Raw genomic sequence first — 27,109 nt, forward strand, 5'->3', positions numbered from 1 at the left:
CAGCAACTACCTAACACCATGCAATCTGTTAATCACTACCACAGTCCAGCATTTATTATATTGAAAGGGAAGTGCTAAACCCTTAGGAGTCATATAGCTCCTACAGAATAGGACTCGCATAAGTTTGATCCAATGAAGTGAAGGATAAGTCCAGCTCCTTGGATCAAGAGCCCCTCACTGGCATCAAGGCACCTCCTTGGAGGAGGATAGCCTAACAAACTGTTCTCGTTGCACACTGCATCATACATCTATCTTAGCACGAACTAATTAAAGATGCCTTATGTCATGTACACAAAGTACACAACTTTCCTATTATAGCTTTTCTGACCAGCTATAGATGTTGCTTTGCCTCAATGAATAAAATGCACAGGTGAAATTTTACAATGTATGGCTAATGAAATACAAATACGTACAGTGGAACCTCAGTACTCGAACAAAGCTCAGCACTTTACCAAACAAACACGGCCTGCCAGAACTTCGCTGTAAACTATTTTGTGTTTCTTTGTATTTTTTTGTGTTTTTTTACATTATTTGTATAAATAAGTCACTATGGGGCCTATGAAGATTAATAATAACAGCCAACAAAAAAGAAAATTTGTTGGGAAGAATTTGTTTGATACTCGAACGGATCGGCACTCGAACAGCCTTCTGGAATGAATTAAGTTCGAGGACCAAGGTTCCACTGTAAAGCCTGATTAACAAGAACCACAAAAACATGTTCCAAAAAAAGCATAAAAGCATAAAAATAATTTTACATTAGTGCTGTGCGAGAAGAAATTCTAAGCAAATAAAAAAAAAAAGAAAAAAAGCTGACTCTTAAAAGCATTGGTTAACATCAATCATGCTCACTTACAGCATCATTGATTTCAGGATCATTAATTGTGCCTCCAAAGTTGACGTAGTCTCGAAGGGTTGAAATTCCAGGAGCCTTCAGTCCAAGGATAAAAAGTAAGCAACTACATATGTAGCGTACCACAAACAGTGCACACTCCAGCTTATCTGTTACCCTGCAGAAAAAGAAGTGAACTGATTACATTTGTATAGATATATAATTTTCTCATGAAAAATGACAAACATTAACAGATAAATAGATATACTTTATTCAATAAACAAAACTAAAAAACCATCCGGGAAAACACTTCAAAATCACTATTTTAAATCATACAAAAGGTCACAGGTCTGCTTCCACCATTATGCACTGTGTGGAGCAAGGATTTTTTTTATGTGCACACTCACTGCACAGACTCACTCTCTCATGTCTAGGCCAAAATTTACCACTCACAATTCATGTGAGACAGCCAAGCTCATGACACAGAATGTACGTGTAGTTCTATGTGACAGCCACCAAAAAATTTTAATGTTTCTATCCAACTAAGTATGGGTGCTCCTTGACTTACGATGGGGTTACATTCCAACGAACCTATCATAAGTTAAAAATATAGTAAATCAAAAATGAAAATAAGAAAAAATTTTGGAGTGAGTTAAACAAGTTAAGAAAGCCTAGGGAAAGTATGGATTTGTCAGTTAAAAACAGAGTAGGGGAGTTAGTAGATGGGGAGAGGGAGGTATTAGGTAGATGGCGAGAATATTTTGAGGAACTTTTAAATGTTGAGGAAGAAAGGGAGGCGGTAATTTCATGCATTGGCCAGGGAAGTATACCATCTTTTAGGAGTGAAGAAGAGCAGAATGTAAGTGTGGTGGAGGTACGTGAGGCATTACGTAGAATGAAAGGGGGTAAAGCAGCTGGAACTGATGAGATCATGACAGAAATGTTAAAAGCAGGGGGGGATATAGTGTTGGAGTGGTTGGTACTTTTGTTTAATAAATGTATGAAAGAGGGGAAGGTACCTAGGGATTGGCAGAGAGCATGTATAATCCCTTTATATAAAGGGAAAGGGGACAAAAGAGATTGTAAAAATTATTGAGGAATAAGTTTACTGAGTATACCAGGAAAAGTATACGGTAGGGTTATAATTGAAAGAATTAGAGGTAAGACAGAATGTAGGATTGCGGATGAGCAGGGAGGCTTCAGAGTGGGTAGGGGATGTGTAGATCAAGTGTTTACATTGAAGCATATATGTGAACAGTATTTAGATAAAGGTAGGGAAGTTTTTATTGCATTTATGGATTTAGAAAAGGCATATGATAGTGGATAGAGGAGCAATGTGGCAGATGTTGCAAGTATATGGAATAGGTGGTAAGTTACTAAATGCTGTTAAGAGTTTTTATGAGGATAGTGAGGCTCAGGTTAGGGTGTGTAGAAGAGAGGGAGAATACTTCCCGGTAAAAGTAGGTCTTAGACAGGGATGTGTAATGTCACCATGGTTGTTTAATATATTTATAGATGGGGTTGTAAAAGAAGTAAATGCTAGGGTGTTCAGGAGAGGGGTGGGATTAAATTATGGGGAATCAAATTCAAAATGGGAATTGACACAGTTACTTTTTGCTGATGATACTGTGCTTATGGGAGATTCTAAAGAAAAATTGCAAAGGTTAGTGGATGAGTTTGGGAATGTGTGTAAAGGTAGAAAGTTGAAAGTGAACATAGAAAAGAGTAAGGTGATGAGGGTATCAAATGATTTAGATAAAGAAAAATTGGATATCAAATTGGGGAGGAGGAGTATGGAAGAAGTGAATGTTTTCAGATACTTGGGAGTTGACGTGTCGGCGGATGGATTTATGAAGGATAAGGTTAATCATAGAATTGATGAGGGAAAAAAGGTGAGTGGTGCGTTGAGGTATATGTGGAGTCAAAAAACGCTATCTATGGAGGCAAAGAAGGGAATGTATGAAAGTATAGTGGTACGAACACTCTTATATGGATGTGAAGCTTGGGTGGTAAATGCAGCAGCGAGGAGACGGTTGGAGGCAGTGGAGATGTCCTGTCTAAGGGCAATGTGTGGTGTAAATATTATGCAGAAAATTCGGAGTGTGGAAATTAGGAGAAGGTGTGGAGTTAATAAAAGCATTAGTCAGAGGGCAGAAGAGGGGTTGTTGAAGTGGTTTGGTCATTTAGAGAGAATGGATCAAAGTAGAATGACATGGAAAGCATATAAATCTATAGGGGAAGGAAGGCGGGGTAGGGGTCGTCCTCGAAAGGTTGGAGAGAGGGGGTAAAGGAGGTTTTGTGGGCAAGGGGCTTGGACTTCCAGCAAGCGTGTGTTAGCATGTTAGATAGGAGTGAATGGAGACAAATGATACTTGGGACCTGACGATCTGTTGGAGTGTGAGCAGGGTAATATTTAGTGAAGGGATTCAGGGAAACCGGTTATTTTCATATAGTCGGACTTGAGTCCTGGAAATGGGAAGTACAATGCCTGCACTTTAAAGGAGAGGTTTGGGAAAATAAGAAAAAGTTTTGGAGTGAGATTAACAAGTTAAGAAAGCCTAGAGAACAAATGGATTTGTCAGTTAAAAATAGGAGAGGAGAGTTATTAAATGGAGAGTTAGAGGTATTGGGAAGATGGAAGGAATATTTTGAGGAATTGTTAAATGTTGATGAAGATAGGGAAGCTGTGATTTCGTGTATAGGGCAAGGAGGAATAACATCTTGTAGGAGTGAGGAAGAGCCAGTTGTGAGTGTGGGGGAAGTTCGTGAGGCAGTAGGTAAAATGAAAGGGGGTAAGGCAGCCGGGATTGATGGGATAAAGATAGAAATGTTAAAAGCAGGTGGGGATATAGTTTTGGAGTGGTTGGTGCAATTATTTAATAAATGTATGGAAGAGGGTAAGGTACCTAGGGATTGGCAGAGAGCATGCATAGTTCCTTTGTATAAAGGCAAAGGGGATAAAAGAGAGTGCAAAAATTATAGGGGGATAAGTCTGTTGAATGTACCTGGTAAAGTGTATGGTAGAGTTATAATTGAAAGAATTAAGAGTAAGACGGAGAATAGGATAGCAGATGAACAAGGAGGCTTTAGGAAAGGTAGGGGGTGTGTGGACCAGGTGTTTACAGTGAAACATATAAGTGAACAGTATTTAGATAAGGCTAAAGAGGTCTTTGTGGCATTTATGGATTTGGAAAAGGCGTATGACAGGGTGGATAGGGGGGCAATGTGGCAGATGTTGCAAGTGTATGGTGTAGGAGGTAGGTTACTGAAAGCAGTGAAGAGTTTTTACGAGGATAGTGAGGCTCAAGTTAGAGTATGTAGGAAAGAGGGAAATTTTTTCCCAGTAAAAGTAGGCCTTAGACAAGGATGTGTGATGTCACCGTGGTTGTTTAATATATTTATAGATGGGGTTGTAAGAGAAGTAAATGCGAGGGTCTTGGCAAGAGGCGTGGAGTTAAAAGATAAAGAATCACACACAAAGTGGGAGTTGTCACAGCTACTCTTTGCTGATGACACTGTGCTCTTGGGAGATTCTGAAGAGAAGTTGCAGAGATTGGTGGATGAATTTGGTAGGGTGTGCAAAAGAAGAAAATTAAAGGTGAATACAGGAAAGAGTAAGGTTATGAGGATAACAAAAAGATTAGGTGATGAAAGATTGAATATCAGATTGGAGGGAGAGAGTATGGAGGAGGTGAACGTATTCAGATATTTGGGAGTGGACGTGTCAGCGGATGGGTCTATGAAAGATGAGGTGAATCATAGAATTGATGAGGGAAAAAGAGTGAGTGGTGCACTTAGGAGTCTGTGGAGACAAAGAACTTTGTCCTTGGAGGCAAAGAGGGGAATGTATGAGAGTATAGTTTTACCAACGCTCTTATATGGGTGTGAAGCGTGGGTGATGAATGTTGCAGCGAGGAGAAGGCTGGAGGCAGTGGAGATGTCATGTCTGAGGGCAATGTGTGGTGTGAATATAATGCAGAGAATTCGTAGTTTGGAAGTTAGGAGGAGGTGCGGGATTACCAAAACTGTTGTCCAGAGGGCTGAGGAAGGGTTGTTGAGGTGGTTCGGACATGTAGAGAGAATGGAGCGAAACAGAATGACTTCAAGAGTGTATCAGTCTGTAGTGGAAGGAAGGCGGGGTAGGGGTCGGCCTAGGAAGGGTTGGAGGGAGGGGGTAAAGGAGGTTTTGTGTGCGAGGGGCTTGGACTTCCAGCAGGCATGCGTGAGCGTGTTTGATAGGAGTGAATGGAGACAAATGGTTTTTAATACTTGACGTGCTGTTGGAGTGTGAGCAAAGTAACATTTATGAAGGGATTCAGGGAAACCGGCAGGCCGGACTTGAGTCCTGGAGATGGGAAGTACAGTGCCTGCACTCTGAAGGAGGGGTGTTAATGTTGCAGTTTAAAAACTGTAGTGTAAAGCACCCTTCTGGCAAGACAGTGATGGAGTGAATGATGGTGAAAGTTTTTCTTTTTCGGGCCACCCTGCCTTGGTGGGAATCGGCCGGTGTGATAATAAAATAATAATAAATGTTGTGTATCTTTATACGTATATGCTTCTAAACTGTTGTATTCTGAGCACCTCTGCAAAAACAGTGATAATGTGTGAGTGTGGTGAAAGTGTTGAATGATAATGAAAGCATTTTCTTTTTGGGGATTTTCTTTCTTTTTTGGGTCACCCTGCCTCGGTGGGAGACGGCCGACTTGTTGAAAAAAAAAAATGAATACAATATGGTAAATACGTAAATAAATAACTACTGTCACTGAATAAGTAAATGAGCAAATAATTACTGTAACTAAATACCAGTATTGAAAAGTAAATAAATGAACACAAATTTATCCTATCAATAAATGTATAGTACTGTACAGCACAAAATAAAAAGTTTTATAGTACACTGACTTGTGTACTCAAGGATGATACAGGTACAGTATATGTAGTGGTATGTTATACAGATGACTACTGAATGTGCATCACTATCACACTATTGTAAAGTCAAAATATCATAAATTCAGCCATCATAAAGCAAGGAGCATCTGTACAGTACAGAAAAAAAATGTATTCAAAATAAAAATAAAAGTATGGTACTCACGTTGTGAGGTCAAACCACCAATCCTCATTTCTTAGATTGAGAAATGCAAGATTTTCACTGACAAACACTAATGTCCAAAACACAAGCAACACAACTCCATGTCCTCTGGTAGGTGTTGTTGGCAGAAGATAGTTTCGCTCCAAGAACACAATACGAAGTGATAGGGGCCAGCACACCAGGTTGCAGCCAAGGTACAGAATCATATATCCATAAATAACATGGTTACCTGAGAAAAAAGATTTAAGTTGCATTACTAGTCATATTTATCAGACATCATTTATCATTTTAAAGCTATTTTGATAAAATTGTCATTCCAATAAAGTCATGTTAATTTAAAATCACTGATCTTAATAGTACATAAACATGCCAAAATAAATAATATAACAGTAAAATGTCATACATAAATTACCTGGAAAACCAAAACTCTACAGGTCTAGTATTCTGAAAATACTGTAGACATGAAATAAAAAAATATAACTTACAGTACAGTACATTTATGGAATCCTCCTCACTAGAGAATAATAAAACTTCATTATTCTCTGACATGAAGGAAGATCCCAAAGTTTGACTGGGATAAATATGCCATACGCTACTGTACAAGTATGTATACTACTTGATTTTACATCCAGTGTATTTTTGTAATACAGTGGAATCTCAGTTTTCATGATTAATCCATTCTAAAAAGTCTGACGAAAACCGAATCGTACGAAAACTGAAGGAATGTTTCCCATAAGAAATAATGTAAATCCAATTAATCCGTTCCAGACACCCAAAATTAACAAAAAATAAATTTTTTTAAAGATTAACTATAGTTTTACATAAAGAAAACAATGAGAAATAAATATAAATGACTAATGAAATGTATAAATGAACATTTAACATCACTTTTACTGTTGCGTATGGAGAGCTTAACTTTAGGCCACTGATTCTTTTTGGGGAATCAGTCTGAATACTGACTTTGTCTAGGGGTAAAATTTCATACACAACAAGGGTACTGAGCACCAATGTAGCAGAGCTTACTCAATGAAAATTTCATTTGTTAACCTTCTTACTTGTGAGGATGACTCAAATTCCATAACAAAATTCTTATTTTTAATAATATTAAACTCAGAATAAATACTCATAAATTTATGAACTCTGATCTTAATTAAGACCATTACCAGGAAAGCATAGCTCCCAATGGTAAAGTTAGACAATCGTTAAGGCGTATTAAATAACCAATACCTTACTGACAACTCATAACAATCAAGAGAGACTTCTTGGATTATTCCAAATCATAAACCAAACAGTTATCTGCTAAGAGATGCATGTATTCTATATTATCCCATGCAAGAGACTAAGTAATATTCTAGAGCACCTGGAGGAATTGTGTTAGTGGCTGAGGGCCTGAACCTACTTAGCAGAGAGTGTACGAACCTACTCCCTGACAGAGGGACCATGTACCCCCACATGAGGTCGGTCAGGAGAAGTGAGCCGGCAGCTAAATTAGCGTCCGGTCATTTACCTGGTGCATCAAGACAATTGCACCATTATGGGCAAACCCAGATTCCAATACAGTGGACCCTCACCTAACGATATTAATTGATACCAGAGAACGAATATCATTAGGCGAGTTTTTTAGCATTAGCCGAGGCAAAATGTTAGCATTAAAATGTATCGTTAGGCGAATTTAACGTTATGCGATGCGTTCGTTAGGCGAGGAGGCACTAAACCGACAAACATGTATATATTAAAATTAAAGAGCAATATCCTAGTAGTATCATAATACATGAGGTCAGATAATAATATAGTCAGAAATCTTTACTGTAACTACTAGTGAAGAAGTCCGCTATATAATATTAAGTGAAACCTCGTAACTGGAATATACTCAAATAAAAAAATGTCGGGCATAACCCATAAAATTTAACTTTATTGAAGACTTTCGTTGGTATATGGAAGACGTCAAGGAGGGGAGAGGGAGGAGGAGAGGTTATTGTTTGGAAGGGGAATCCCTTTCCATAAGGACTTCAGGTATCAAGGCCCTATACCTGGAGAGAGTTCTGAGGGTCAACGCCCCCACTGCCCAGTCTGTGACCAGGCCTCATGGTGGATCAGGGCCTGAGCAACCAGGCTGTTATTGCTGGCCACATGCAATCCAACATATAAACCACAGCCCGGCTGGTCAGGTACTGACTTTAGGTGCCTGTCCAGTGCCTGCTTGAAGACAGCCAGAGGTCTATTGGTAATTCCCCTTATGTATGTTGGGAGGCAGTTGAACAGTCTTGGTCCCCTGATACCTATCTGGGGTTACTTCCCTTCTTTGTCTTTTACTGGCACTAGCACCAGCTTGAGAGTCACTGTACCCTTGTCACACAAAAAATCTGTCCAGAGAGGTCTGTTTCTGGTGTCTCTCTAAGATTTGCCTAAAATGGGACAAGGCATTGTCAATGAACATCTTGCAGACACAGCTTGCAACAGCTTTGTTAGGGTGATATTTGACAAAACTTTGCAACTCACTCCACTTTGCACACATGTCCTTAATCACTGAAGAAGGTACCATTTTCAACTCTAAGAAAAACGAGGGAATGTACGAAAACTGGGACAAATTTTCGACGAAAAAAGTCGTCAGAAACCAAATCCTATGAAAACCAAGGTTCCACTGTATAAGTTTTCTGGATTATACATTAATATAGTACCCTAAAATGTCTTGTACCTGGTAAAATATATCTAACAAAACTAATAATAAGACGTATTATAATACAGCCTCTCCTCACTTAGCGACGTATACTCGTTTACCGACACCTCAGACTTACGATGGGCTCTCTGACCAGTATTTATACCTAAATAATGTATACTAGAGCTGATTTCCTCTATTGTTTATTTAAATATACAGTACACTACTGTATATTGAAATAAACAGACTAGAGGTGCAAAGGTGACATTAAAACAATGTCAAAGATGGTTGACACAAATCCACTACCATTATAGTATACTCCTCACTTAGCGACAAATTAGTTTACTGATGTGGTCTTAGGAACGGAGCTCCGTCGTTAAGTGAGGAGAGGCTGTACAGTGGAACCCTGGTTTTCGTTTTTAATCCGCTCCAGAAGGCCAGCCGAAAACCAATTTGTATGAAAACTGAAGTAATATTTCCCTTAAGAAATAATGTAAATCCAATTAATCCATTCCAGCTCTTTCCTGTGGTCGTCCACCAACTCTTCCACATCCTGGCCACTCACATCCAACCCCATGGACTTCCCCAAAGCCACAAATAGATTCCACAACAGGCATAGGGTTGTCAAGTTTACACTAACTTATATTAAGTTAGTAAAAGAACTAGGTATTAAAAAACACAATAAAAAGTAAAATACATACACAGTCAGGTGTAGGTAGCCGGTAGATGTAGGTATGTAGTCTGCCTGGGCTACATACCTACACCTACCTACATAGCTGCATGATATTTAATGCAGCCCAGAGCTATACTATTACCATCGATATACCATGTTCACTGAGTTTAATTGTTACTAACAACTACCTTTAGATGCCATCATAAACAAAGGCAGAAGTAATGAATAATTCATGCTGAGAGTTGTAAACAAAAGTGTTATGTAGTAAGGGGGTGACTGGGCCAATGCAGATTCATACATGTTTTCTCTGGTGCTGGACCAGAGAAAACGTAATGTTTTCCCTCCGCCCGACTACCACCCCTCCATAGCATATAAACACTGCATGTTTATATTATATGTAACATGTTTCTTATATAATTTTGAAGAAAATATCATAGATGGATTAATGAAAATGTCTATATTAACGTAAAATAAGACATTTAATGTGCCCAAGAGTGATTATTATTACTATGGCATTAAGACTAGAGGGACACTCGTAGTGAACGAGTAACAAAGGCAGACTGAGTCACGAACATATGGGCAGCCGTGTCCTGCGGGCAGGCGGATGTGTCTGGTATGGATGATTTCCAAGTGGATGTACGAAAACGGGGAAAATTTTGCCGGAAAAAGTGGTCGAAAACTGAATTGTACAATAACCGAACCAGACGAAAACCAGGGTTCCATTATGTATGATGAGCAACTGTGGACAATGCCTAAACTTCTATTAAACCTATTAGAAAAATAATTACAATAGTGAACTTCAGTCTTCAAAATGTTTTTATTTTTTTGTGACAAAACTACACAGCACCAATTAAGATTAAAATTCCAGCTATAAAACAGCTATAAAAATGTTGTGCATTCTCCTACTGTAATACATGTAAACATGAACAATATCTAAATAAAACTTTAATCATTATGAGTGAACACTTACTTTTTTTTATCAAGTGAATATTATTCAATCAAGTGAGTATTATTCAATCAATTTAGGGGGATAATTCCTGCTGTTCCAAAGCTTAAAAGAAAAAATATACGAATAGTCTTGCACTAAAGTGCAAGAAAAATTTTAACAGAACTTCATATTTCCTCACCAATGACTGTTGCTTGCAGTGCTAATCTTGCACATGCGATAATCATCATCAAGATTGTAAGTGCCACCTGGATACCAAAGAGTACAGATTTTTGCCTTAAATACTGGTCAGTCACAGTGGCATACTTGTGGTACATAATCCATTGTCCTGATCCAAATAAAACTAGGAATAATGCATAAACTGCTGCAGTGATGGTATCCAAAAAGCAGTGGGATATCCCATGGTTGACCCAGATGTCAATGAATGTGACATTAGGTGGGCAGTACATCATCTTTGATTCATTTAATAACTGCACCTGGAAAGAACAAATCATTATACAGTATAATTATATATTTTGTATTAAATAACTTAGTTCTAGAGGTGAGCTAGATATTGTACACATACAGTATATATTATACCATATATGTATACTGTATAAACTGACACTTAAATGAATATCTGATACTATCAAGATTCTAGCTTAATATTAAAGGTTTCAAACCTCAGTAAAAGTTAAAATGTTTTCAGTTACATAAAATGCAATTTAACCTTAAACTGTCCAAATGTAGATCTACGTTCATGTGCAGAGTGCCCCGAATGTAAATCTACGTTTTTTTTACATTTGAAAGCATTAAAAAAACGTAGATCTACGTTCGGAGCACTATGCACATAAATGTAGATCTACGTTTGGACAGTTTGAGAGTTAAATAGTCAAGCCCATAATTCACCTAGTATCTAATGTCATTAAAACAAAAAATATTATAAAAGAAAAGATCTACTTTTAAATGTACACATAAGCCTGTGATCTGATTCAGTTCCCTGATGAACACAAAGATATTTATTATAATTCTGTGTTATAGTACTTGATACAAATACGTACCATACTTATTACTATATTACTACAAAATTAAAATAATGAGCCCACAGGAGCCAAAAAGCTTAAGCCCACTCCCATAGCTTGGCAGGATATATTTTCAATGGACTAGATACAACCAATTACTTTTCTTGTAATGTTACACTTATGCTATGTTCTTAACTGATGAGGGGCCCCATTAATGCCATGTGTGCATGCCTGTTTTAATGGATGATGCAAGCACTTAGGGACCTGTGGAATTTTCATGCATACATGTACTTGTGTTCTAGAATTTATGTGGTGAAGTTGAGTAACATTTCAATTACTGTTTGTAGTATTTATCACATGCTGCATATATAAGACACTGTAGAGCCCCAGCCTTAATATCAGTGTGGTTAGGTTATGACTGATGAGGCTAGTAAGATCACAAATGACTTTGTGACATTGGTGGCCAAGCCTTCTGTATGTAAAATGATATGCCTATCAGTTTCTACATTTTTCCTCTTCCTCTTTCCCTCCCTCCTCCATCTCTTCCACTCACCACAGCTGAAACAATGCAAGCATAAGCACTGGTCAACAAATGGATTAAGACAGACACAGTACACATTAATGAGTTAATGTATCAGTGCCCACAGATTTCTCCTCTTATTCAAAGATATGCAGTACTGTATTCTGTTTTGCTACATTATACAATATAGGTTTACACCATATGATCCTTGTGGATTTAGCACCACTCCACAATTATTACCATGCATAACAGAAGAGAAGGTGGCTACACCACTAGTGTAGTATGCATCAGCAGATGTAATTGTGCAGGGAAGTTTTGGGCACATATATGCATATTTTTGAGAGAAAGCCCACTGTTTTGTAAATTTTATTTGCAATGTTCTGGACGTATGTGTTGAATTTTAGCTGGGTGTCTAGATGAAATCCCAAGAATTTACCCTCATCCTGCCTATTAACTGGTGTATTATCTTTATGTTAAAAAGAAAATTCTTTGCTTCATATCCAAACATTACACAGAAAACCTTGTCAGTACTGTTTGTTAGTTGTGACCTAAGTAGATATTTTTAAGAGTTCAAATTCAAATTTATTTATTTCTTTGCAAATAGTACACTGAGACTATGTATTTACAATAATGGGTTGCAATGCAAAGAGAGCCTCTATTATGCCTAGGCATTATGGGCTGACTTAATTTATTGGCTTACTGACTACTTAACACTAAAGAAATTTATCATAGTTGTACAGTAGTTCTATTAATTATAAGTGAATCTAATTTATATAAACCAAAGGACATATTCATATCAGTGGCATTGCTAGGGTTGGTGTTACCCGGGGCAGAATCTTTGGTGTCACCCCCCATGAAATCCAAGGGCGGGGGGATAGGGGTAGTAAACTCCAGTTACATCACTGCTGCATGACCAGTGACTAATGTTTAGCAATGAGAATGTTTAAAGGCTATAAACCGAACTGTATTAATGATAAAATAAATAATCGTAGTAATATTGAAGAAACACAAACTCAAATACCACTTTGAGTACAAGCAACAGATCCTACATTTATTCATCTTCAACAATGAAAAAAAAAAAAAACTTGAAAAATAAAGAAAAACACTAGTTCTGATTTAACCTTGAGTACAGGTAACATCTCAAAGAATCTGATATTTCATTTCCTTGCCTTCAATCCTGCAAAATCATTTATCACATCATCAAAATCAATGATTTTCCCTATATAGGCCTATTTGTGTTCCGTAATCCTATAATAGGCTATACAGAAACGAAGGATTTTTCTCTTAGGTTGCTGCAGCATGGTTTTGGTCATTAGTGTTACCTTCTTTAGAGGCTCTATGGTGTCACCCCCTAAATGTTGTCACCCAGGGTGCCCCCCCACCTCCCCTCCCCCTTACGATGCCCGATTCATATTTTCAAAAATGATTTTCGTGAAACATGATTCAATTATATTACTGTCGATAATGGACAATAGGTTCAAAAGTAAATATTGAAATTATATTATGGGAATATTGAGTATTGAGCATTTAGTCTAGGGTGATTAAGTGGCTTTTGAGAAGAGTCTTAAATTGATTTTCAGACTGGGTTACTTTAGTATTTTCTGGTAATGAATTCCAAATTTTGGGGCCCTTTATGTGCATAGAGTTTTTACACAGTGTGATATGGACACAGGGTACATCAAAAAGAGATCTGTGTCTTCTGTTATGGTCATGTGTCCTGTTAAGGCTGGTGAGAAGTTTGAGTTCTAAAATGTAAACTAATGCTCCAGTTTCAGCAGTATCAGTCAGGAACTATAGCCAGTAAATTATGCTGAATTTAATCTAGGATAACTCAAAAGAGTTTAACAGTTGTACTTGCTTCTGTTGTAAGTATATATACCATATATATATTATGTATATAATTAAGTAGTTATGGTTGAAAGTAAAGGGCGGTTCTCAATGTTAGTCACACATTTCATGTTTTACAAGCTGTACAAGCTATCTACACCATGGAATAAAGTAATTTATTACACACATTGTTATTTTGGGATACAATACCGAAAAAAATACTGTTTTGCCGACAGCAACATGTCAGAGCCAATCACTGTTTAGTATTGTGTCTTGGCTAATCACAACAAAGACACAGCAGACATAAATAAAGACATTGGGCTGAGTAATGTCAATTTACTTAAGATTATTTTAGGTTTGTTAGGTTTGGTTGTTATCATTTGCACCATATAATACTATCTCTACTGTAAAACCCACTCATTATTGTAGAAGTTAAACTATGTTTTACTGATGAAATCTGTCAAGGAATATAATAATAATAAAAATACATCATATATAATCATATCATAATCATATATCATAATCATATCATATATATCATATTATATATATCATAATCATATCAAATATATCATAATCATATCATATATATCATATTATATATATCATAATCATATCAAATATATCATAATCATATCATATATATCATAATTCAAATTCAAATTCAAAGTTTATTCTCTATAAAGATTACAATGTTGAATTTACAGAATTTGGTTGTTGTGTGGTTTACATGTAGTTAAATAATGATTACAGAGTGTACCACTAGAACACCTAGCATGGCTAGGCATTTCGGGCAGACTTAGTTTAATTCTTTATTTTAAAATATTACAAATTATGAGGTAAGTTGGTATTATGGCTAAGTGACTAAATACTAGTTTGTGAGTTTAGCAATGTGAATGCTTTTGTTTTGGCACAGTACATAGTTTCAGTATTGAAGTATCACAGGATTCATTATTTTAAGATTGAGATTAATATTTCTGTTTATGGTCAAATGGGTGAGTGAGTGTAAGTGTGAACCACCAGGTGGTATTCGTGTAGTTAGTTGATGGGGTGTATCAGGGAGATAAGATGTTTTCTAATGGTAGTTTTGAAGGTGATGAATGTGTCTGCAGTTCTAGAGTTCTCTGGTAGGGTGTTCCAGATTTTAGGGCCTTTGACATACATTGAATTTTTGTAAAAGTTTAGTCGGACATGGGGAATGTCATAGAGATGTTTGTGTTTGGTGGTATGCCTGTGGGTTCTGTCACAACTATCAAGAAAGCATTTTAGGTCAAGGTTCATATTGGAGTTTAAGGTCCGGTAGATGTAGATTGCACAGTAGTAAGTGTGGATGTACTGAACAGGGAGTAAGTTTAGATCTATGAAGAGTGGGGGGGGGGGGTGTTGCCAGGGATGGGATTTAGTGATTATTCTTACTGCAGCTTTTTGTTGGGTTATTATTGGCTTTAGGTGTGTTGCTGCAGTTGATCCCCAAGCACAAATAGCATAGGTGAGGTATGGATAAATAAGTGAGTGGTATAGTGTGAGAAGGGCATTTTGCGGCACGTAGTATCGTATCTTGGAGAGGATCCCAACCGTTTTGGATACTTTTTTGGTTATGTGTTGGATATGGGTGCTGAAATTCAGGTTGTTGTCAAGGTATAGGCCTAGGAATTTGCCCTCATTATGTCTGGTAATTAGAGTGTTGTCGATCTTAATGTTAATTTGTGCATCTCCTGCTCTGCTACCAAACATAATATAGTAGGTTTTGTCAGTGTTAAGTGTAAGTTTATTGGCTGTCATCCAAGTCGATATTTTGATCAGCTCCTCGTTAACAATGGTGTTGAGGGTGGCAAGATTAGAGTGAGAGATGACATAAGTCATGTCGTCAGCAAAGAGAATGGGTTTCAGGTGTTGGGATACGTTTGGAAGATCATTGATGTATATGAGGAAGAGCAGGGGATGAAGGACACTTCCCTGCGGAACTCCAGTATCAAGTGGCCGTGTTGTTGATGCTGTGTCTTTAATGGTGACATACTGATACCTATTAGTAAGGTAAGATTTGAAATAAGCAAGCGCATGGCCTCTTATACCGTAATGGTCAAGTTTGTGGAGTAGGATGCCGTGGTCTACTGTGTCAAAAGCTTTTCTAAGGTCAATAAAAATTCCTAGTGGATATTCCTTATTTTCCAATGCTGTGTAAAGCAGATCTAGCATTTTTATGATTGCATCATTAGTGCTTTTATTTTTCCTGAATCCAAATTGGCAGGGGTTGAGTATGTTTTGTGTTGTTATAAATGAATATAGTCTCCTGTGAACGAGTTTCTCAAAGATTTTGGATAGCAATGGTAAGTTTGATATTGGCCTATAGTTGTTTAAGTCTGTAGGGTCACCACCTTTATGTATTGGTGTAACCCTTGCCATCTTGAGTAGTTTCGGGAAGGTGCTAGTTTCTAGTGACTTGTTAAAAAGTAATGAAATAGCATGCGAAAGGATATGGGCCGCTCGCTTGTACAGTAATGGTGGGACATTAGACAGATTCCCTGAGTTGTTTTTAAGTGACTTTATAATCTCGGTGACTTCTGAGGGCTCAGTTGGTGCAAGATAGAAGGAATTTGGAAAATTCCCATCTAGGTAGACCCCGGCATGGGCATTGGTATGTGGGATTTTATTGGCGAGATTAGATCCTATGGTTGAGAAGTCGTTTATCTTGTTAGCTGTGTCAGTGGGATGTAGTGGTGTTTTATTAGGTTTAATTAGGACAATATTCTTGGTTTTTTTCAGTTTGTGGGTCCCTAGAATCTGAGAGAGTGTTTTCCAGGTCTTTTTTATATCTCCTATAGTGTCTGTGAATCTAATGCAGTAGTATAGTTGTTTGGCTTTCTTTATTACTTTGGTGAGAACTGATGAATAGTGTTTAAGAATATCTTTGTGTATTAAGCCCTGTCTATATTGCTTTTCATATTGGTGTTTCTTGTCAATGGATTTCAGAATGGTACTGGTTAGCCATGGGTAACCAAGCCGTTTGTTTGTGATCTGTTTCGTTTTTATAGGACAATGTTTGTTGTATACTCTAAGTAATTTGCTAAGAAAAATGTCTGTTCAGTCATCAATACCATTGGCCTTGGAGAATTCTGGAGGCCAGTCAACAATCTCTAGGTCAGCTGTGAACTTCCTTATTGAGGCCTCGTCATGGAGTCTAAATGAGACTTTGTTGGATTCAAGTGGTGGTTTACTAATGTTTGTCAGGAGGAAGGTAGGGTAGTGGTCTGTAGTGCTATCTGTGATTATCCCTGATTTAAGGGGGGCTAGTATATTGGTCCATATGTGGTCTATTATGGTTGCACTTGTCTCAGTGAGCCTGGTTGGTTTAGTGATTGTTGGTATGAGAAGTGTGTTGTTCATATTGTTGATGAAATCAGTTACAGGCTGATCATCTAGTAAGCCAAGGTTGATGTTAAAGTCTCCAGCTAAGAGAAGGTGGTGCTTATTCATTTGTCTGTTTGTTATTAGTGACTTTAATTTCTCACTGAAATTTGGGATGTTTGTGTGAGGTATCCGGTAAATGGCACCAATTGTTATAAGTGTCTTAAGGTTTTTTACAGTAAAATTAGCAAAAATGTATTCCCCATATTCATCACTAAAGCAAGTGGTGCTAATACAAGATAATTGGTTAGAGTAATAGATTGCAATACCACCCCCAACTTGGTTTGGTCTGCAGTTGTGAATTGCTGTGTATCCTTGTAGAGGGTAGATAGCTATTGTGTCCTGCTTAAGCCAGGTCTCAGTAAGAATAATGCAGGAGAAGGGTGTCTTTAGTGATTCAAGGAGTGCCAGGAGGTCATCATAGTGTTTGCTTAAGGACCTGATGTTGTAGTTAAGTATTGATAGACTTTTAGCATTGTTTAGGATAGTGCTGGCTTGTGTTGCTGTGTAATAAATGCAGTTACTTTCCAATAGGTTTTGATTGGGTGTCAGATTATGGAGGTTTAGATCAGGGTCAATGTGATCAATCATCTTCTAGGTTTAAATTATGGTTATTTATATCCTGAGTTGTGTGTTGAGTTCTAGTACTGATATCTGTAGTGGTGGGAAGTTTGGATAAGTACAGTATATAGCTAGAGTATTTTGGTCATATAGAGTATAGTCACTACTACACATAATGAAGTTGATGTTGTCTATGTGTTGTGCTGGAATGAACTAAAGTACAACTAGGTATAAACTAGTAATATAAAAATACAAATTTAAAATAGAACAAGACTCTCACTTGTAATTGCACTAAGGTCTAATATAATGACTTTTGTGGAGTCTATGTTTTGAGCTAGAATGAGCTATAGTACAACTAGATTTAATCTAATAATATAAAAATACAAATTAAAAATAGCACCAGTCTCTCACTAGTAATTGCACTATGGTCTAATATAATGAATTTGGTATTGACTATAGTACAACTGTGTTTAATCTAATAATATAAAAAAGGCACAAGACTCTCAATTGTAATTGCACTAAGGTCTTATATAAGTTGTTTACAAGAATTAGAGTATAACTAGATTTAAATTGACAGGATAAAATACACAAGTTAAGGTAGCAAAAGAAAAATAATAAAAAAAAATGATAAAAATAAAAATGGCAATGACTTGGTTATAATATGCTAGTAAGATGGTAGACAGGATAATATAATATAATCATATATCATATTATACCATAATCATATAATATCATAATCTTATCATAATCACATCATAATCATATCATCATCATTTCTATAAAGTACATGATTCAACTGATACAGACCAAGATGGCATTACATAAGATACATTATAAAGCCCCTGAATATGTAGAACATTTTGGGCAGCCTAAATTAAACTTTTCTCCCAGGATGCGCACCACCCAGGTACCTACTGACTGCTAGGTGATTATTATTATTATTATAATCATGGGGCGCGCTAAACCCCTAAGATTACACAACGCACGTGGGGGGGGGGGGATGGAAGGCATTCAGGCTCAATTCAGGGAACCGGAGCACAAATCCAATTCCCTAAATCAAGAGCCCCGCACCAGCGTCACTTATACCCAACGTTTCACCCGTGCCGGGGATAGCTCCTGGACCCTCAGTGTGCGAGCTGAAGGCGCAACCAAAGTCACGAGCCACTTAATTATAATCATTTAAGTAGTTAAACCATAGAGGTAATACAGCGACAGGGAAATATGGAAAGTGGAAAGTTATTAAGTATAAACAGAGGAAGGGATGAGTAGCTGACATTTCTTGGAACGAGTCTAGCAGCGTCATGGTGGCGGCGTCTATTTGCTGTGACACGAAAACACTTTTCATTGGTATTTTTTTTTATATTTTTTTGTTTATATTCCTATATACATACACACAAACAAGCAGTCTCTTTATGTTTACATATATTACACTTTAATGCTGTCAAGTGATTACCTGCTACTATTAATATGATGAACACTCTATGAGCGAAGATTTCTTCTTGTTCTTGTTGGGTTTATCAGGGCCATTGACAGCTTACGCAGTATCGAGACCGGCTTCCCGATGTACGGTGATGGAAGAAAAGGGAACAAGAGTTCTTTTGTAAAGATGGAGTCCACCTCTGGTGCAAATTGTGGGACCCATAGCCTCGGAGAAGTGGCTAGAATTCAAATTCAAAGTTTATTCTCTATAAGGATTACAATGCTGAGTTTACAGAAATTTGGTTATTGTGTGGTTTACATGTAGTAAAATAGTGATTACAGAGTGTACCACTAGAACGCTTAGCATGGCTAGGCACTTCGGGCAGACTTAGTTTTATTCTTAATTGTAAAATATTACAAATTATGAGGTAAGTTGGTATTATGGCTAAGTGACTAAATACTAGTTTGTGAGTTTAGCAATGTAAATGCTTTTGTTTTGGCACAGTACATAGTTTCAGTATTGGAGTATCACAGGATTCATTATTTTAAGATTGAGATTAATATTTCTGTTTATGGTCAAATGAGTCAGTGAGTGTAAGTGTGAACCACCAGGTGGTATTCGTGTAGTTAGTTGACAGGGTGTATCAGGGAGATAAGATGTTTTCTAATGGTAGTTTTGAAGGTGATGAATGTGTCTGCAGTTCTAGAGTTCTCAGGTAGGGTATTCCAGATTTTAGGGCCTTTGACATACATTGAATTTTTGTAAAGGTTTAGTCGGACACGGGGAATATCGTAGAGATGTTTGTGTCTGGTGTTATGCCTGTGGGTTCTGTCACAACTATCAAGAAAGCGTTTTAGGTCAAGGTTGATATTAGAGTTTAAGGCCCTGTAAATGTAGATTGCACAGTAGTAAGTGTGGATGTACTGAACAGGGAGTAAGTTTAGGTCTATGAAGACTGGGGGGGTGTGTTGCCAGGGATGGGATTTAGTGATTATTCTTACTGCAGCTTTTTGTTGGGTTATTATTGGCTTTAGGTGTGTTGCTGCAGTTGATCCCCAAGCACAAATAGCATAGGTGAGGTATGGATAAATAAGTGAGTGGTATAGTGTGAGAAGGGCATTTTGCGCCACGTAGTATCGTATCTTGGAGAGGATCCCAACCGTTTTGGATACTTTTTTGGTTATATGCTGGATATGGGTGCTGAAATTCAGGTTGTTGTCAAGGTATAAGCCTAGGAATTTGCCCCCATTATTTCTGGTAATTAGAGTGTTGTCAATCTTAATGTTAATTTGTGCATCTCCTGCTCTGCTACCAAACATAATATAGTAGGTTTTGTCAGTGTTAAGCGTAAGTTTATTGGCTGTCATCCAAGTCGATATTTGGATCAGCTCCTCATTCACAGTGGTGTTGAGGGTGGCAAGATTAGGGTGAGAGATGACATAAGTCGTGTCGTCAGCAAAGAGAATGGGCTTCAGGTGTTGGGATACGTTTGGAAGGTCATTGATGTAAATGAGGAAGAGCAGGGGACAAAGGACACTTCCCTGCGGAACTCCAGTATCAAGTGGTCGTGTTCCTGATGCTGTGTCTTTAATGGTGACATACTGATACCTATTAGTAATGTAAGATTTGAAATAAGCAAACGCATGGCCTCTTATACCGTAATGATCAAGTTTGTGGAGTAGGATGTCGTGGTCTACTGTGTCAAAAGCTTTTCTTAGGTCAATAAAAATTCCTAGTGGATATTCCTTATTTTCCAATGCTGTGTAAAGCAGATCTAGCATTTTTATGATTGCATCATTAGTGCTTTTATTTTTCCTGAATCCAAATTGGCAGGGGTTGAGTATGTTTTGAGCCGTTATAAATGAATACAGTCTCCTGTGCACGAGTTTCTCAAAGATTTTGGATAGCAATGGTAAGTTAGATATTGGCCTATAGTTGTTTAAGTCTGTAGGGTCACCACCTTTATGTATTGGTGTAACCCTTGCCATCGTGAGTAGTTTCGGGAAGGTGCTAGTCTCTAGTGACTTGTTAAAGAGTAATGAAATAGCATGCGAAAGGACATGGGCCGCTCGCTTGTACAGTAATGGTGGGACATGAGACAGATTCCCTGAGTTATTTTTAAGTGACTTTATAATCTCGGTGACTTCCGTGGGCTCAGTTGGTGCAAGATAGAAGGAATTAGGGAAATTCCCATCTAGGTAGTCCCCGGCATGGGCATTGGTATGTGGGATTTTACTGGCGAGATTAGATCCTATGGTTGAGAAGAAGTCGTTTATCTTGTTAGCTGTGTTAGTGGGATGTAGTGGTACTTCATTAGGTTTAGTTAGGACAATATTCTTGGTTTTTCTCAGTTTGTGGGTCCCTAGAATCTGAGAGAGTGTTTTCCAGGTCTTTTTTATATCTCCTCTAGTGTCTGTGAATCTACTGGAGTAGTATAGTTGTTTGGCTTTCTTTATTACTTTGGTGAGAGCTGATGAATAGTGTATAAGAATATCTTTGTGTATTAAGCCTTGTCTATATTGCTTTTCATATTAGTGTTTCTTGTCAATGGATTTCAGAATGGTGCTGGTTAGCCATGGGCAACCAAGCCGTTTGTTTGTGATCTGTTTTGTTTTTATAGGACAATGTTTGTTGTATAGTCTAAGTAATTTGTTAAGAAAAATGTCTGTCCAGTCATCAATACCATTGGCCTTGGAGAATTCTGTAGGCCAGTCAACAGTCTCTAGGTCAGCTGTGAACTTCCTTACTGAGGCCTCGTCATGGAGTCTAAATGAGACTTTGTTGTATTCAAGTGGTGGTTTACTAATGTTTGTCAGGAGGAAGGTAGGGTAGTGGTCTGTAGTGCTATCTGTGATTATCCCTGATTTAAGGGGGGCTAGTATATTGGTCCATATGTGGTCTATTATGGTTGCACTTGTCTCAGTGAGCCTGGTTGGTTTAGTTATTGTTGGTATGAGAAGTGTGTTGTTCATATTGTTGATGAAATCAGTTATAGGCTGATCATCTAGTAAGCCAAGGTTGATGTTGAAGTCTCCAGCTAAGAGAAGGTGGTGCTTATTCATTTGTCTGTTTGTTATTAGTGACTTTAATTTCTCACTGAAATTTGGGATGTTTGTGTGAGGTATCCGGTAAATGGCACCGATTGTTATAGGCGTCTTAAGGGTTTTTACAGTAAAATTAGCAAAAATGTATTCCCCATATTCATCACTAAAGCAAGTGGTGCTAATACAAGATAATTGGTTAGAGTAATAGATTGCAATACCACCCCCAACTTGGTTTGGTCTGCAGTTGTGAATTGTTGTGTATCCTGGTAGAGGGTAGATATCTATTGTGTCCTGCTTAAGCCAGGTCTCAGTAAGAATAATGCAGTAGAAGGGTGTCTTTAGTGATTCAAGGAGTGCTAGGAGGTCATCATAGTGTTTGCTTAAGGACCTGATGTTGTAGTTAAGTACTGATAGACTTTTAGCATTGTTTAGGATAGTGCTGGCTTGTGATGTTGTGTAATAAAGGCAGTTACTTTCCAATAGGTTTTGATTGGGTGTCAGATTATGGAGGTTTAGATCAGGGTCAACGTGATCAATCATCTTCTAGGTTTAAATTATGGTTATTTATATCCTGAGTTGTGTGTTGAGTTCTAGTACTGATATCTGTATTGGTAGGAAGTTTGGACAAGTATATAGCTAGAGTATTTTGGTCATGTAGAGTATAGTCACTTCTACACATAATGAAGTTGATGTTGTCTATGTGTTGTGCTGGAATGAACTAAAGTACAACTAGGTATAAACTAGTAATATAAAAATACAAATTAAAAATAGAACAAGACTCTCATTTGTAATTGCACTAAGGTCTAATAATGACTTTTGTGGAGTCTATGTTTTGAGCTAGAATGAGCTATAGTACAATAGGTTTAATTTAATAATATAAAAATACAAATTAAAAATAGCACCAGTCTCTCACTAGTAATTGCACTATGGCCTTAAGGAAGAATATTTGGATTTCTTCCTGAAACCATTTGAATATTCCACTTCCCCTACCACCCCAACATTTAATTTTTTTACCAGGAACTAGAATTTCCCAATTAGATCAGGTGGACCACTTTGCCAAGCCCCAGCAGAGCCAGATTCCAACCCGAGTTCAATAACCGGCTTCCCAACAAAACCGTTAAAGAATTATCCCTAGGGTGCAAAAATAGAGCTCGTTAAAATTAAGCCGATGACAAGTGTCTCTCCTGTAATGTGCCCGGCGAGCAAACTAGATGAAGACAAGCGTCCCGTAGCCCGATCGCTAGCTCACACACTGAGGTCCGGAGTTCGAATCTCCTCCGGTACGGCTGGAAAACATTAGGGACGTGTTTCCATAAGACACCTCCTGTCCCTGTTCACACATCAGTTTAAAATGTGTATCTGGGTGTTAATCGACTGGTGTGGGTCGCATCCTGGGACAAAACTTAACTAATTTGCCCGAAATGCCGAGCATAAAAAGGGACTTTCTATATAGTAGTATGTCATTGATGTCAGCTAGACCTGTATACCTTGTACTTGTACTTGTAGTAAAAAAAGATATTATTATTATTTTTATTATTATTATTATTATTATTATTATTATTATTATTATTATTAAAGCGAGACGTCCATACTCGACGAAGGCTGTTAATAAGGGCCACCATGACATGAGCTGTACCGAGCTCTACCTCCCGGTTTACCACTAAAAAAAATTAGTCATAATTGGGCTGGAGTCTCCTTTATAATAGTTCATTCATCTAGTCAATTCAAAAATGATACTGATTGAACTATAATATATTATATATATATATATATATATATATATATATATATATATATATATATATATATATATATATATATATATATATATATATATATATATATATACTGTGAAAATTTGTGTGGACTGCCTCCAAGTGAGTCGCCTACCCTGGCAAACTCTGTTGACACCGAGCTCTGAGGTGGGTACCTCAGCCTCACAAGTGGCTTATAGGACAGATTTTCACAAATGATTGATGTTGCAAGAAACTCGCCTGCATGCACGTATAAAGGACTAACTTACTTGGTGTTGCAGCATATATCCTGATCTTCAACTTCCCTAAGCTTAGCCTTAGCCCCTTTGGACTTCCCCTCAGAAACCACGTGCAACCGGGAGCCTTAATTCCTGCAATATTCAATCGTTATTAGTGACCTGCCTGCACCTCAGAAATTCCTATATCCAAGAGGGTGTGTATCCCCTAGTATAACTATGAGGACACGGACACTAGCTTCCAGACTGACGAGAGACGCTGGTACTTACTGGGCATGCTCTGCCAGCTGCACAAAGGGCCTACAGATCAACTCACTCACAATCTTCCCAGACACTGGCCAGAAATCTACGAGATAAAGTGGAGGTCTTGTCTTACTGTATGGGCCTGACGAAGGAGGTCATCTATGGTACATCAAGGTGCCTCTACCAGATTTCCCCAGGTCTCGAATGTGAAGACACGTGGGGGGCGCCGTCTGCTGATCACGGCATGTCTTGTCCAGTTGGTGTCTGTCTTAAGAACGATGCTATTGTGTCTTTGAGACCCGCGCCTCGTCATTCAAGCTAGGGCTGCCAGTTCTCCCTAGCTAACTTAACCTAGTGTTTGCCTACATTATCGGCCTATTACTACCTATGTTAAGGTCTTAGGTCTACATTATTATTATCTACAGTTGCCTTAGTAAACCTAATATTAATATACTAACAGTAAAACTACCTACTCCTTCCCTGAAGGGTAAATCTATAAATAAATGCCTACCATCCACGCCAACTCGGGGAGAGAAATGTGTTTATGTTCGGGGAGAACGCTTTTTGTTTAGGTGGGCTTAAGGGCCACCCAGCTCAGCCGTTCCATTACGGCCATGCCGGATCTGGATGACAGCAAGGAAATGAGTGAGCTACTCAAGTCCCAATATGACTCAGTTTTTAGCAAGCCGCTAACCAGACTGAGAGTCGAAGATCAAAATGAATTTTTTTTGAGAGAGCCACAAAATTTGATTAACACAAGCCTATCCGATGTTATCCTGACGCCAAATGACTTCGAACAGGCGATAAATGACATGCCCATGCACTCTACCCCAGGGCCAGACTCATGGAACTCTGTGTTCATCAAGAACTGCAAGAAGCCCCTATCACGAGCCTTTTCCATCCTATGGAGAGGGAGCATGGACACGGGGGTCGTCCCTCAGTTACTGAAAACAACAGACATAGCCCCACTCCACAAAGGGGGCAGTAAAGCAACAGCAAAGAACTACAGACCAATAGCACTAACATCCCATATCATAAAAATCTTTGAAAGGGTCCTAAGAAGCAAGATCACCACCCATCTAGAAACCCATCAGTTACACAACCCAGGGCAACATGGGTTTAGAACAGGTCGCTCCTGTCTGTCTCAACTACTGGATCACTACGACAAGGTCCTAAATGCACTAGAAGACAAAAAGAATGCAGATGTAATATATACAGACTTTGCAAAAGCCTTCGACAAGTGTGACCATGGCGTAATAGCGCACAAAATGCGCGCTAAAGGAATAACAGAAAAAGTCGGTCGATGGATCTATAATTTCCTCACTAACAGAACACAGAGAGTAGTCGTCAACAGAGTAAAGTCCGAGGCAGCTACGGTGAAAAGCTCTGTTCCACAAGGCACAGTACTAGCTCCCATCTTGTTCCTCATCCTCATATCCGACATAGACAAGGATGTCAGCCACAGCACCGTGTCTTCCTTTGCAGATGACACCCGAATCTGCATGACAGTGTCTTCCATTGCAGACACTGCAAGGCTCCAGGCGGACATCAACCAAATCTTTCAGTGGGCTGCAGAAAACAATATGAAGTTCAACGATGAGAAATTTCAATTACTCAGATATGGTAAACATGAGGAAATTAAATCTTCATCAGAGTACAAAACAAATTTGGCCACAAAATAGAGCGAAACACCAACGTCAAAGACCTGGGAGTGATTATGTCGGAGGATCTCACCTTCAAGGACCATAACATTGTATCAATCGCATCTGCTAGAAAAATGACAGGATGGATAATGAGAACCTTCAAAACTAGGGAGGCCAAGCCCATGATGACACTCTTCAGGTCACTTGTTCTATCTAGGCTGGAATATTGCTGCACTCTAACAGCACCTTTCAAGGCAGGTGAAATTGCCGACCTAGAAAATGTACAGAGAACTTTCACGGCGCGCATAACGGAGATAAAACACCTCAATTACTGGGAGCGCTTGAGGTTTCTAAACCTGTATTCCCTGGAACGCAGGAGGGAGAGATACATGATTATATACACCTGGAAAATCCTAGAGGGACTAGTACCGAACTTGCACACGAAAATCACTCACTACGAAAGCAAAAGACTTGGCAGACGATGCACCATCCCCCCAATGAAAAGCAGGGGTGTCACTAGCACGTTAAGAGACCATACAATAAGTGTCAGGGGCCCGAGACTGTTCAACTGCCTCCCAGCACACATAAGGGGGATTACCAACAGACCCCTGGCAGTCTTCAAGCTGGCACTGGACAAGCACCTAAAGTCAGTTCCTGATCAGCCGGGCTGTGGCTCGTACGTTGGTTTGCGTGCAGCCAGCAGCAACAGCCTGGTTGATCAGGCGCTGATCCACCAGGAGGCCTGGTCACAGACCGGGCCGCGGGGGCATTGACCCCCGAAACTCTCTCCAGGTAAACTCCAGGTAAACTCCAGGTAACTTCAACCATCCAGTTTCCCCTGCGTGGACCTCTGGGGTTGTAAACTTGTTGGTTCCGGTGGTCTTAGCACCCTTTCCTTTAACTTTAACGTCTTTCGTATGTCTAGCCTTGACTGAGCAGCTCCGTACTTTCCCACCCAGTGGCCCACATGCCCTGGTAGCCTTTCGTCCCACTGATACGAGGTTCCCTGGATTTAAAGGCAATCTATCTCCCTCTTTACGTACCCTGTAAAAGTGTTTTCCCAAGGTGGCCGAGTGTTCGTCACTCCCTACCTGGTTCAGCTTCCCTGGCGGTTCATAGTGTATACTGGTATTCATTATCACTACTCCCCCAGCTATCATGGGGACAGTTTTTCTTTCTGTTCGGGGAGAATGCTTTTTGTTTGGGTGGGTTTAAGGGCCACCCAGCTCAGCTGTTCCATTACGGCCATGCCGGATCTGTCCTGT

At 38.6% G+C, this 27,109-nt stretch overlaps 1 protein-coding gene across 4 annotated transcripts in view; it reads right to left on the reverse strand.

Annotated features, from left to right (window-relative positions):
• Nucleotides 1-27,109, reverse strand: part of Hmt-1 (ABC transporter ATP-binding protein/permease Hmt-1) — a 284,462-nt gene that overhangs the window by 247,284 nt on the left and 10,069 nt on the right. For 2 of the 4 annotated variants that reach the window (XR_011393767.1, XM_070098647.1), the window contains exons 2-5: nt 18,958-19,162; nt 10,372-10,666; nt 5,919-6,144; nt 854-1,007 (exon numbers count right to left, since the gene is read on the reverse strand). Coding sequence is in view for 3 of the 4 variants with exons in the window: in XM_070098647.1 (XP_069954748.1) it covers nt 854-1,007; nt 5,919-6,144; nt 10,372-10,642 (651 nt within the window). In the remaining variant the exon portion in view is untranslated. Of the gene's footprint in view, nt 1-853; nt 1,008-5,918; nt 6,145-10,371; nt 10,667-18,778; nt 18,841-18,957; nt 19,163-27,109 lie in introns of those variants that run through there. The other 2 variants (XM_070098649.1, XM_070098648.1) reach the window with 2 other exon arrangements.

The sequence above is a fragment of the Cherax quadricarinatus genome, chromosome 63 (genome assembly GCF_038502225.1).
Source record: "Cherax quadricarinatus isolate ZL_2023a chromosome 63, ASM3850222v1, whole genome shotgun sequence".
Classification (NCBI taxonomy): Eukaryota; Metazoa; Arthropoda; class Malacostraca; order Decapoda; family Parastacidae; genus Cherax; species Cherax quadricarinatus.